General features: G+C 38.5%; 1 protein-coding gene across 7 annotated transcripts in view; it reads left to right on the top strand.

The window, feature by feature from the left end:
* Nucleotides 1-13,206, top strand: part of HUWE1 (HECT, UBA and WWE domain containing E3 ubiquitin protein ligase 1) — a 154,064-nt gene that overhangs the window by 102,195 nt on the left and 38,663 nt on the right. For all 7 annotated transcript variants that reach the window (XM_040266005.1, XM_040266002.1, XM_040266003.1 and 4 more), the window contains 12 exons: nucleotides 181-411; nucleotides 1,646-1,768; nucleotides 2,213-2,308; nucleotides 2,888-3,157; nucleotides 4,214-4,366; nucleotides 5,920-6,047; nucleotides 6,251-6,332; nucleotides 7,016-7,192; nucleotides 7,672-7,831; nucleotides 8,121-8,479; nucleotides 10,883-11,078; nucleotides 12,246-12,413. In XM_040266005.1, coding sequence (XP_040121939.1) covers nucleotides 181-411; nucleotides 1,646-1,768; nucleotides 2,213-2,308; nucleotides 2,888-3,157; nucleotides 4,214-4,366; nucleotides 5,920-6,047; nucleotides 6,251-6,332; nucleotides 7,016-7,192; nucleotides 7,672-7,831; nucleotides 8,121-8,479; nucleotides 10,883-11,078; nucleotides 12,246-12,413 — 2,143 coding nt within the window. The remainder of the gene's footprint in view (nucleotides 1-180; nucleotides 412-1,645; nucleotides 1,769-2,212; nucleotides 2,309-2,887; nucleotides 3,158-4,213; nucleotides 4,367-5,919; nucleotides 6,048-6,250; nucleotides 6,333-7,015; nucleotides 7,193-7,671; nucleotides 7,832-8,120; nucleotides 8,480-10,882; nucleotides 11,079-12,245; nucleotides 12,414-13,206) is intronic.

Here is a 13,206-nt window from a genome sequence, read left to right as displayed (position 1 = left end):
TTCTAGGTTGGGTTTAATGCCCCCCTTCTCTGTGCTTCCTTGGACCCCCTCAGTACTGCCTGAAATTTTGTTGTTGGCATTGATTGTGGAAGGACTGTCTCACAGATCTTTGACGTGCTTTTCCTGGGGTTTTGAATTGAGACAAAATGGTCTTCACATAGCTTTTCAAATGAATTACAGGCAGCGTTTACTTGCATCAAGAACCTGTGGAATCGGAAACCCTTGAAAGTGTATGGTGGGCGAATGGCTGAGTCCATGCTAGCCATCCTGTGTCACATCCTCCGAGGAGAACCTGTGATTCGAGAGAGACTGAGCAAAGAAAAGGAGGGATCTCGAGGAGAAGAGGATACAGGACAAGAAGAAGGTGGCTCTCGCCGGGAACCTCAAGTCAACCAGCAACAACTACAACAGGTGGGATTCTGACCTCACACTCCAGGGCCCAGACTTTGCACCTGAGAGTGTGTGGTCTGTGGGATTTCTAAGTTTCTAAATGCCTGGTCTTATTAGGAGATAGGTTTAAATTTGCTCTCTTTCTTACTTTTTCTCCCAAGAAAGCTGAAGTGTCGTTTCAGTACTCCTAATAGGTAAAAGATCTGTGTCCTCCCAAGCATCTTGTTTAGTATTGGAATTCTTTTACGTATTCTCAGTAGACTGTGGCTGCCATGTTCTTTGGAGGCAAACTGTCCTCAGCTACTTTCTGATGGATCTGTAAAAAGAAAGGATATTGTGACCCAAATTTATTTTCCAACAAGAGCTTTTGGAAACCTTACTCACCTATAAGACTGTTTTCATTTTTTAAATTTAAAATAGTTGGAGGCTAGAAGTGGGGGAGGGGATGCACCTTATGATCCTGACATTTCAATCTCAAACAGCATTATATCTAGAGTCCTGTTCAAACGTCTTCTGTATGTACATGCCACATTTTTATTACAATAGTTAAGTGTTCACTTTAAGAAAACTTAAAATATACCAAAATACTTTCTAAAGGCATTCATAATGTCACCACACAAGATAATCATTGTATCCTTATTTTCATCACTTAATTCTGTGCCTAATTTTTACCTAGCAGCATCATACAGAACGTAGACTTATACTGCTGTCTTTAAGAAACTAGGTCTTTTTTACTTCTTAATCATTCTTATATTGCTGGATATGTTGATTTTCTTATTATTTGATGTTGTAAAGCTGTGGTGTATAGCTTCATTCTCTACAAATCTTTCTATGCATCTCATGATTATTTGTTAGTTGTAGGTTTCCTGGGTCAGTTTTTCAGGCTCTTGTTCTGTTGCCAGTCTGTCTTCAAGAAAAGTGGGACCAAGTTTTGCTTCTATGTGTGAGTCTCAGTCTTAGAATAATCTTGCTAAGGAAGATGACCATCTAGCTGAATTTTCTTGAAGGATAGAATTGGGAATCACTTTGACTCCTTGGGTCATTATGTAGCTCTGTTTAAATGGTATGGAAGCACCATGCAGAAAGGATCATTCATGTTATCTAACTGACTTAGCTTTATAAATATTCTCAGTTCATATGAAGTTAGAAAAACTTGTCTCCATCTTAAAAGGATTCCTCTTTTTTTTTTTTTTTAACAATGTGTTTGGATTTCTCTCTTACCATGGTTCTTTGAGATCCTGCATTCTTTTTGTAGCTCATGGACATGGGCTTCACAAGGGAACATGCCATGGAGGCCCTGTTGAACACCAGCACCATGGAGCAGGCCACAGAGTACCTTCTAACCCACCCTCCCCCGATCATGGGAGGAGTTGTTCGGGTGAGTTGGCTCAGGGGCTCTGATCTCTCAGGGTGTTGGTATGGCTGCTAATGTGCTTTACTTCTCCATGCCAATATTTTCTTTACACGCTAACTCTTACAGCTCTAGAATATAAGGAGCAGAAGCTTTCTCTCTCTTACTCAGGCAAATTTTCCTGGACTTTGCAAAAGAACTCTTAAATTATACATAGGCAGAAAGTAATAGGAGAGGCTCTCTTTTCTGAAATGCCAAATAGATGGTCACATTGAAGATCCTTTCCTATTTAATTTTGTTGTGGTTTTTCCCTCTTGTTCTCGTGGTGACCAGGTAAGCCTAATTGAATTTGATTCTACAGAGCAGCATTCAGAGCCCTCTCTGTTCTTCTCTAAAGTTTGAGCCCAGGATGTCTGATTCCTTATGATTGGGGTATGTGTAGTTGCTGGATTTTCTTTTGTTGCTCTTTAGGATCTGAGTATGTCTGAAGAGGACCAGATGATGAGAGCGATTGCCATGTCTCTGGGACAGGATATCCCAATGGATCAAAGGGCAGAGTCACCTGAGGTAACTAGGAAACGGGGCTTCCAAGAGGGTCTGACACAGTGATCTTAGTGTTTCTATCAACATTCTGCTATTACTGTTGGGTAATTGCTGGAAATAAAGTCTAAACAAAGACATGCGAGTACTCACTCATTCATCCCAACCTTGCCATCACTAGTCTACATTACATTACCTGAAGCTTTATATGAAACAGATGAAGCATTAATTATTGTCAAATAAGAGGCCCATAATGTACTTGGTAGTGCTCATTAGGCCAAACTTGGCTGTCTTTATTACCTTGGAATCTAGGTAATAATTACTACCTACAGAGAATGCAGGACAATTGTCTACAAATGATTTTTGTGGGAGGTGATGTCAAATGATGCAAATAAGTTTCCAGCACTTTGAGGATTGGAGGTGTCCTGCTGTCTTGCCTTAGGCTGTATAGCTGCCTTTATACTCATTGCCACACCCTAATGAATGTACCACCTGATTGAGAAGATAGAGAATATTTATGTGGTAGGACAGATACATTATTAGAGTCTCCTCACTTTCTTCCTTCAACTGTACCATATCCTCTCACTCTTCCTTCCTTGCCTCTAGGAAGTTGCTTGCCGAAAGGAAGAGGAGGAACGGAAAGCTCGAGAAAAGCAGGAAGAGGAAGAGGCTAAATGTCTAGAGAAGTTCCAGGATGCTGATCCATTGGAGCAAGATGAGCTCCACACTTTCACAGATACAATGTTGCCAGGCTGCTTTCACCTTCTTGATGAGTTGCCGGACACTGTATACCGAGTGTGTGATTTGATCATGACAGCAATCAAACGAAATGGAGCAGACTATCGAGACATGATTCTGAAGCAAGTAGTCAATCAGGTAAGTTCTCCAGGGGCCAGAAAGTCTTTGAAAGGAAAAAACAAAGCTCTCTTTTTCTATGTATCACTTCTTAGATTCATCTAAAATGTCAAAAATGTCTCTCACTCTTGTGCCAAATTAGGCCCCCTGAACTAACTAACTAAATGTTTTTCCCTCTCCTCCTATGTGATAATCTTTTGACAAATGAGTCCCCATTTTGATAAGTAGTTGTGACCTTTTTTTCTTTTTTAAGCAGTGTTTTTCTCGTTATGAAATTAATGTATGCTAGTTGTTGAAATATAATAAGAAATAAACCACCCTAAATTCTCACATAGCCAGTTAACTTTTTGGTTATATTTCCTTTACTTTTTTATGATTTATTTATTTAAATCATTGGAATCTTATTTTACACATTTTTTTTAATTTGAGAGACAGGAAGAAATTAAAAACTGATATATTTAAACATAATTTTAGTGTATGGAAACATCACAAGAGTAAAAGTCAAACTGGGTAAAGCTTTTTCTTCCCCACACGATATGACCAATCTTTAGTTATCTTTATATCAAGAGCTTATAGAAGTTTGTTTTAAGAAAACAAACCTTAATAGAAAGGAGCAATTATATAAAATTCATTACAAGAGATTTTCAACATGCATACTAAAGCATGACCAATGTTTCTAACATGCTGAGGTTTTGTTTGTTTGGTTTTTTTTCCTCTGTTTTCATGATAATTCTGAAGCGGGTATAATGAAAGATTTAAAGTGGGTAGAACCTTTGTAGAGTTGACTGTATATGTGCACCAGAAATTTTTAAAATACTCATTGTTTAAACTTAGAATTTAGACTTCTTGTAATCTAGTCTTAAGAAAATAATTTTTGTAGGTGTTTCTTTAATAACATACATCTTCTTTTGATACAGACACCAAATGCCTATAGTAAATATGTTAATATTTACCCAGTCTCCTTCAATGAATGTGTTAGAGGTGGAGGGGGTATTTTACAAGGTTGAGAATGTTTTGACAAACCTCATCATACTCTATCGACAGTTATTTAACTTGGCTCCTTTCCTGCTTTTCTAGGTGTGGGAAGCTGCTGATGTATTGATCAAAGCTGCTCTTCCCCTGACAACAAGTGACACAAAAACTGTATCAGAGTGGATCAGTCAGATGGCCACTCTACCCCAGGCCTCTAATTTGGCCACTAGAATCTTGCTTTTAACACTGCTTTTTGAGGTAAGATTTAGACCTTTTGGTCCCTGTTATTCATTCATCAAAGAACCAAACACCTACCATTTGAGACACTGAAGAAGGTATAGAGAAATGTAGGACATGTCTGCATTTCATGAGCTTACAGTTTCTGATAGGCTATAATGCACGTGTGTGTGTGTGCTGTCACTCAGTCATGTCCAACTCTTTGCAACCCTATGAACTGTAGCCCGCGAGGCTCCTCTGTCCAAGAGATTCTCTAGGTAAGAATTCTAGAGTGGGTTGCCATGCCCTCCTCCCAGGAATCTTAAGTATAAAATACAGCATTCTGTGCTACATGAATGGTAATAATCTTGAGTTCAGGGAGGTCAGTATACATCACTTCCGGATAATAAGAAAAGTGCTTCTCAGAACAAATGTTAATTAATTGAATTGGGTCTTAGAGGACTAGAGGATGGGGTGATATTAGAAGGTACTTAGAATGACTGTAAGTTGTGGATTTCTTTTGGCTTCTCTGAGGAAATCTAACTAGCAGTGGGGTAGGATATGGAATTTGGTAATAGATGTCAAATAGAATCTAACTTGTCTTTCTGACCTGGTTAATCAGCAGATTATTTGAGGTAAAGTATGTTCTTGTTCCAACCAACATAGGAATTAGGAGGCATCTAACCTTGAACAAGTGACTCTTCATTTTTAGCTTAACATGTTTAATGGTAAAACCTGGATTTAATGGAGTAAACCCTTTATAGCATATTGGGGTTAAGTACAATATGTGTCATACTTTATGTCTACAGTCTTGGGGCTTTCCTTTATAATGGAAGTGGTGATTCTTATTATATAACGCTTGTGAATAGATACTTGTGGGAAAGATTGCAAAGTTCTGAATGCTGGGGGTCCCCAATAACATTATAATGAGAAATTACTCATGAGCCCCCCCCCCCCTTTAAAAAAAAATCACAAATGACCGTCTTTCTTCTGGTCTTTTTTCCTATACGTTTAAACAGTCAGGATCAGAATGTTTAGAAAGTTTTGTGTTCTTTCAAGTATTATATTATGAATATTTACCATATCATGTATATATTATTTCGTCTTTTCAATGTTCCCTAGTTTAAGTATCACCTATTGTTGGCCATTTATTTAAATTATTTCCAGTGATTTCCTGTCACATCAATAATGCTTTATGTAGCCCCTGTAAGAGGAACTATTAACTTTGTTGCTGTGTTTAATTATTCCATCTTGGATGATTATAAAGGTTCTCTGTAAATCAGAAGCTTTTAAGGTAGCCTAGATGACAGTTCTTGTTATTAATCATACTGGTAATAGTTTCCACATTAAGCACATACTAATGTACACTCTGTTGGCAATTAACCTGGAGATATAAACGTTACTATTCCCTTTGACCCAAGCGGAAGCTAAGGCCTAGAGAATTTAAGTAATATATCTCAGATCACACTGCTAAGTGGTGAAAGTGGAATTTGAATTCAGCCAATTCCATTGGTGTTCACTCTTGTTTTATACCGTAGTAATCCTTGAAACTGAGTAGAAGTTGGTATTTTTTTTCTCTTTGATTAATCAATCAGGAATTGAAGCTACCTTGTGCTTGGGTGGTTGAATCTAGTGGCATCCTTAATGTCCTAATCAAACTCTTGGAAGTGGTTCAGCCCTGCCTACAGGCCGCCAAGGAACAAAAGGAGGTCCAGACGCCAAAGTGAGTGACCCTGTATCTCTCCTGGTTTCATTTCTATTTCTCTGGGCCTTTGGGCCCTCAGGTTTCCTGGGGCATGTATGGGATGAATCTTGGATACCTTTTATGGTTTGAAAATTGTGCAGTACCTGATAAAATCAAGATAAGTTTTCCCATGTTGCACAAGTTTCTGGTTTGCCCAGAGTAAATCATTTCTTCTGTTCTAGGTGGATCACTCCAGTGTTGCTCCTGATTGATTTCTATGAAAAAACAGCCATTTCCTCAAAGAGGAGAGCCCAGATGACTAAGGTACATAAAACACTATATGTTTTATATACCGTGTATATGGTGAGCAGAACAGCTGAGCTTCTTGAGGCAAGAATAGACCAGAAGAGAATATGGGATAGTGGTATTAAGAAAAATGTAAAGCTCTCTGATCAAGGCATAAATCTCTTGAGGGATCTTGATAGAGTTCTCTTCTGAATTGGAAGTTAGAATTTAGGTTTTTTTAATGGAGCTGCTTGCTGAAAGGTCCAGGAATTTACCCTGGAAGTGAATGTTAAAGATGTGTGCTGTTTCTGGAGGAGGAGTGGCTCTTCTGTTATGTGAAGGGCTGAGTGTGCAACAGTTCCTCCAAAAGCAAGTGCTCCTTATATAAAAATTATATATGCCATATCATCTCAGTACCTTCTCAGAAACAGAACTTTTGTTCCAGTACATCTAAAATAATGTTTACCTTTTGTGGAAAATAGTTGGAAACAAAAGGAAAGGATCACAGGATAAGAGTAGAGAGTGTTTTGTTCCTGTGGAGAAGCTCAGGGATGTGAGGGATAAGGTATATGAAAACTTATCTCTTGGTTTGCAACGTATAATAAATGTCCAGTATATTTCCTTTTCCTGGGTTAGTTTTAGCAAAGAACACTGATAAAATTACTGTTGCTTCTAATAGTCAACATTATAAGGGATGTATTCCTTTGTGCTCTTGTATTTAGTACCTACAGTCTAACAACAACAACTGGCGCTGGTTTGATGACCGCTCTGGACGTTGGTGTAGTTACAGTGCAAGCAACAACAGCACTATTGATTCTGCCTGGAAATCTGGAGAGACAAGTGTGCGTTTCACTGCAGGCCGAAGAAGATACACTGTCCAGTTCACTACAATGGTACAGGTACATGTTCACTCCATGCTGTAAACTTGATTAAAGGAGGGGAATGTGCTAAGTATGCCTTTCCATTTGTTTCTTCCAGAGCCAGCAGTCCTGACATATTATAAGAACAGTATTACCATTACTAAATGGGGTATAGTTTTCAGAGAACTGAGTCTTTCTAAAGCTATGTTTTAGGCCAGAAGTCTTGGCAATTTGATACTGTCCCACCTGGAAATCAATTTAAGTGTTCAGTCAAGGATTAGGGAGTTGTTGGGATATGGTGTCTGCTCTACTGGAAAGTTTCATAACTTGCTCTAGGGCCTTGTGTATGCCATTTTCTTTCTTAGGACCTTCGGGCTTTCTTTCTGTAAATAATAGGGATGGGATAAATTGCCAAAATTCCTTCCTGTTATAGCATTTTGCCACTGAGTCCCAATTCCCCCATTTCCCCTTACAATTCTTTTTTCTGTAGAGATATTTTTGTCTGCTTGAATTCCTAGGTTAATGAGGAAACAGGGAACCGGCGTCCTGTGATGCTGACACTCCTGAGGGTACCACGATTGAATAAAAATTCTAAAAACAGCAATGGTCAGGAACTAGAGAAGACACTGGAAGAAAGCAAAGAAATGGATATCAAACGTAAAGAAAATAAAACCAGTGGTATGGACTTTCAGTTTTGAATCTTTCAAGGAGGGTCTTATAATAAAGCTAATGTTCCTTCATGGCTTAAATTCTGACCAGTTTCATCATGAGTAATTTCTTACCCTTCAGATTGTTTGGTGACTTAAAGATACATAGTTTTCGTTTTTATATGCTTTCTCATCTGATCTTTGAATTGGTGTTTGGTATATTTGTCTTAATAGCACCCAAGTGTTTGGTTACTTCAGAGGGAGAGGATGGAAGGAAATGTCAGGTTAACTGTCTGAACACTTACTTTTCCCATTTGTAGATACCCCCTTGGCCCTAGACAGTACAAATACTGAAAAGGAGACAAGCCTGGAAGAAACAAAAATTGGGGAGATCTTGATCCAGGGCCTGACAGAGGATATGGTGACTGTTTTAATCCGGGCCTGTGTGAGCATGCTAGGCGTCCCTGTGGATCCAGACACTTTGCATGCCACCCTTCGCCTATGCCTGAGGCTCACCCGAGACCACAAATATGCCATGATGTTTGCAGAGCTGAAGAGTACTCGCATGATCTTAAATTTGACCCAGAGTTCAGGCTTCAATGGGTTTACTCCCCTGGTCACCCTTCTCTTAAGACACATCATTGAGGACCCCTGCACCCTGCGCCATACCATGGAAAAGGTGAGTTTTTGGTGTCCAGTGGGGTTTAGCTTTATATCATACTTTGTTCTCCTTGGTCTCAGGACAGATCGACTTCTGGTTCTTCTTCGGGTATATAGCTATGTGTTACATATATGCTCTGCCCAGCAAAATTTCCCAGCTGTGTCCTCAGGTGCTTGCTTAGATATGATAGATAATCCCATTGAGTGACATTTAAAAAGTACTAGAAAATAGGACTTTTTTACCCCTAAATTACTATAGTGATAGCTCTTATCCAGAAAAATCCTCTTCACTTAAGAGCCTATTTTCCAACCATTGTGTTTTGGGGATTGTAAAAATGAAGTTTATCCTTGAATAACAAGTTTGAACTGCACAGGTCCACTTATATAAAGATTTTTTTCGAATAGTAAACACTAAAGTACTACCACAATCAGTTGGTTGAATTTGCAGATACAGAACCTCAGATATGGAGAGCCAACTAAAAGTTATCCATGGATTTTCAACAGCATGGAGGGCTGGTGCCCTTAACCCCCACAATATTCAAGCATTGATTATAGTAAAGTTTTTGGAATGTTTATGACTGGGAAAAGCTCTTTACAAATATACATTGTGCACATGAAAACTGAGGTTTATATGTTAATTTTAGGAAACACATAAAGCAATAGAAGAAAGTAATTACAAAAATAAAAACCTTTATGACATCAACTTAAGACTTCAACGGAAGGGTTAGGGGCTAACATCTTACTAGTAAGACTTTTTCTCCACCCTACTTTACAGACTTCTTTCCTCTGCTAATTCTTTGTCAGCAATCATCAGGTGAATGTTACTGAACTTTACTACCAATTTCCTCTCTTGGAACATTGTTTCCCACATTTATATGTTGTGTTGATATTCACATTTTTGTGCATAGCTTTGTCACATTTATAATTGTTTTTCTTATAAATGCTTAGAAATTGGATCAAAAGGTATAAATTATTTTGGTGCCACTTCATACTTCTTTGTGTATATGAGTATATATCTCATATTCTTCAGATAATTCTTCCACAGCCAGCTTATTTGATTTTACCTGATAGGAGCAAAGCCAAAAGAAGGAGGGCTGTTAAAGACAACATATACATTGATCCAATGTTAGGAGACAGCCCAACAGAGAAGAAACAACTATATACACAGTATTCTGACTTAAAAACACTTTTAAAATGTTTAAAGCTTAAACAACTTTTTTAAATGCTAGGAAAAAATATATAGGTTCTTGTTGGATGACATAAAAGTTTCTAAACTTAAAGGAAATTTTATTTGGGGGTATAGGGAACAAAGGAATATCAGTGGCAGTTTTAATGTATCAAGTGGCAAAATGTAAATGCTTGATAATATCCACTGCCGGTTCAGGAGTGGAGAACTAGGCATCCGCCTGCTTTTTGTAGGAGTGGAAATTGATACAACCACATTGGAGGGTAATTTGGTATTGTCAGTTTAAGATACTCTTTGACCTAGAAATTCTATGGCTAAGAATTTATCTGATAACTAAAGTCAAGTATGCCAAGGTACATATACAAGAATGTTCACTGTAGAACTGCTTGTAATATCAAGACTAGACATCCAGTTTCCTACAAAGGACAGAATAAATTAACAGTGACACATAGTGGAATTGCATTTTTCTGTATTTAAAGAATGAGAGTTATTTTACAATTTGGAGCCTGACAGGCAAGATAATGGAGGTTATTATGCTAAACTGAAGGGTATGGCTATAAAGTTTACTATTGGAAAAAAATCTGCATATAAGTGGACCTATCCTGTTCAGACCTGTTAAGGGTCAACTGTACTTTTACAACCTGAAAAAACAGTGTTTGGAAAATAGGCTCTTGGGTGAAGTAATCCTACAGGGAATGATCTTTAAAACATGAGCTTGGTGGAAGGTGTCCTAGTCCCTTACTAACAAGTTTTAGTTCAAGAAACCTATACTCCTGGCTGTCACTATCCAAGACTGATGATTGACTTTGAAACTTTAGTTTTGTTCTTATACAAAGTGGGTGTCAGTATTACCTATTTTTAGAGTTTGAACTATTCTGATTTAAAATTGGGATGGCATGTAGGAAGGTTCAGAACTGGCACTTAAATTTGGGAGCTTTAATTTGGAGGAATGATCAGTGATCTAGATATGTTTCCCAGTTTCTATAAGGATTGTATATCGTCTAGTCTAATAGTTGATAGTTTGGGGGGTATGCTGAATGTTGTAACTTTTTTATAAGCCACATATTTTTGAATTGTGAAGGACTAAAATTCAAAAGACCCAAGTGTGTCTTCCTCCCAAAGATCACTGTCTTGAGAGAGAGCTTGGTTGATATTTTAATCCTTGGTGATTCTTCCTAGAATGTAGTTTTGTTTTAGAAAGTGGTCTTTAATCAGGAGTGTCCTCTTCTTTACTAGGTTGTTCGCTCAGCAGCTACAAGTGGAGCTGGTAGCACTACCTCTGGTGTTGTATCTGGCAGCCTCGGCTCTCGGGAGATCAACTACATCCTTCGTGTCCTTGGACCAGCTGCATGCCGCAACCCGGACATTTTCACAGAAGTGGCCAACTGCTGTATTCGCATTGCCCTTCCAGCCCCTCGCGGCTCAGGAACTGGTAAGTTTACTCTTCTCCTAGCCTTTGAGACATTGAGGTCTGTGGCTTAGTATAACTCAAAAAATTTTCTGTGAGGAAGCCTGTAGCTTGGAAAACTTCCTTAGGCAGGCATTGGGACATTGGCTTGTTGATCAAGTGGATCAATTCAGAGGTAGTTCAGCAGCTTCTCTGGTCTTTGCCCTGTAGTAATTCCTGCCAGAGATGCCAAGAACTCATTCAGTCTAGTCCTTTCCTTCAAAGAATTTAGTTTGATGTGACAACAGGGATTACAAATGGAGTGATTGGTTTATAGGTAGAGTGATAATTGAGGGATAAGTGGACGTGTGATTTATGCAGTAGAAAGTACATGGTATCATCAATATATTCTTGCCAAAAATATTTGAACTATAATTATAAGGAAAAAGTTAGATGGGTACAAATTTGAGACATTCCATAAAACAACTGGCCTAGACTCTTTTCCAAAATATTAATGTCAAGAAAGGGAAGAAAATGTAAGAATCTTGTAGATAAAAGGAGATGAGAGAAACCAGCAACCTTAATGGGATGCTGACTCTAGATAAAGGAGATTTGGAGAAATTAGAATATTTACTGTGTAAAAGATAATATAATTGTATCTGTATTAAATTTCTTGAGTATTATTGTATTCTGGCTGTGTAGGAAAATATCCTTGATCCTTAGATTCGGGTAGACATATTTAGGAGTGGAAAATGGTGATTCTAGATGAAAAGTATATGGATGTTTTTGTACTAACCTTTCAGCTTTTCTGTGGGGTTTGGGGTTTTTTGGTTTGTTTTTTAAATCAAAAGTTGGGAAAGGGACTAATTATTTTGGGAGCCCGAGCCTGGCCCTGCCTGTTCTTGGCATTTCTCATGCGTGGTCTCTTTTAATCCTCAAATTTTCAAGAATGAGAAAATTGAGATTTATTGAAATAATTTGGCCAAGATCCTGTCACAGAACTTGGTTTTAAAACCAAATGTCATTCTTCTTTTACTATTTGATACTGCTGTATTAAATCCAACGGGATTTAGGGAAGGTAAAAGCCAGCTTTTCTACGTAGACTCCTTGAGCATTGTTTGGAAGTGGTCCTCCACTTCTTAGTCTTTATCAGTTACCAGATATAGGTACCTGTTCATTATTGACTGATTTTTCTGTCTCACTTTGACTTAGCTTCAGATGATGAGTTTGAGAATCTCAGAATTAAAGGCCCGAATGCTGTACAGCTGGTGAAAACAACCCCTTTGAAGCCCTCACCTCTGCCTGTCATTCCTGATACTATCAAGGAAGTGATCTATGACATGCTAAATGCCCTGGCTGCATACCATGCTCCAGAGGAAGGTATGTAACTAGCCCACCTGAGGAGGCTGGCACTTTGGTTAGGTCACTTTAACCAACCCATGGCTTAGTGAGCACTCAACTATTTCCCCATGCTCTAGGAATCAAGATGAATAAGACACATAGCCTCCTTCTCTGAAGAAGTTAATAGTTATACAGCGTGAATGATAATAGTCTGACAAAGGATATGACCAAGGAATGATAAAATGCCGACGAAGGTTCATATAGTCAAAACTATGGCATTTCCAGTAGTCATGTGTGGATGTGAGAGTTGTACCATAAAGAAGGCTGAGCACCGAAGAATTGATGCTTTTGAACTGGGTGTTGTAGAAGACTCTTAAAAGCCACTTGGACAGCAAGAAGATAAAATCAGTCAATCCTAAAGGAAATCAACCCTGAATATTCATTGGCAGGACTGATGCTGAAGCTGAAGCTCCAGTACTTCAGCAAAATCTGATGTGAAGAGCCAACTCATTGGAAAAGACTCTGATGCTGGGAAAGATTGAGGGCAGGAGGAAAAGGGGACGGCAGAGGATGAGATAGTTGGATGGCATCATCAACTTAATGGACATGAGTTTGAGCAAACTGGAAGATAGTGAAGGACAGGGAAGCCTGGCGTGCTGCAGTCCATGGGGTTGCAGAATTGGGCATGACTGATGATTGAACAAGAACAAAAATGAATGATAAGAATAAGGAGATTGCCCAAATCATTTATATAAGACTACATCCCATACAGGCAAGAGTGAACAAAGATTAAAAAGGAGATAATAGCATCTTCTGAGCATGTTGAAAATAA

Source organism: Oryx dammah, unplaced genomic scaffold (assembly GCF_014754425.2).
Source record: "Oryx dammah isolate SB20612 unplaced genomic scaffold, SCBI_Odam_1.1 HiC_scaffold_23, whole genome shotgun sequence".
Taxonomy (NCBI): Eukaryota; Metazoa; Chordata; class Mammalia; order Artiodactyla; family Bovidae; genus Oryx; species Oryx dammah.
Note: the sequence above shows the minus strand (reverse complement) of the source record. Positions and strands in the feature narration are given on the sequence as shown.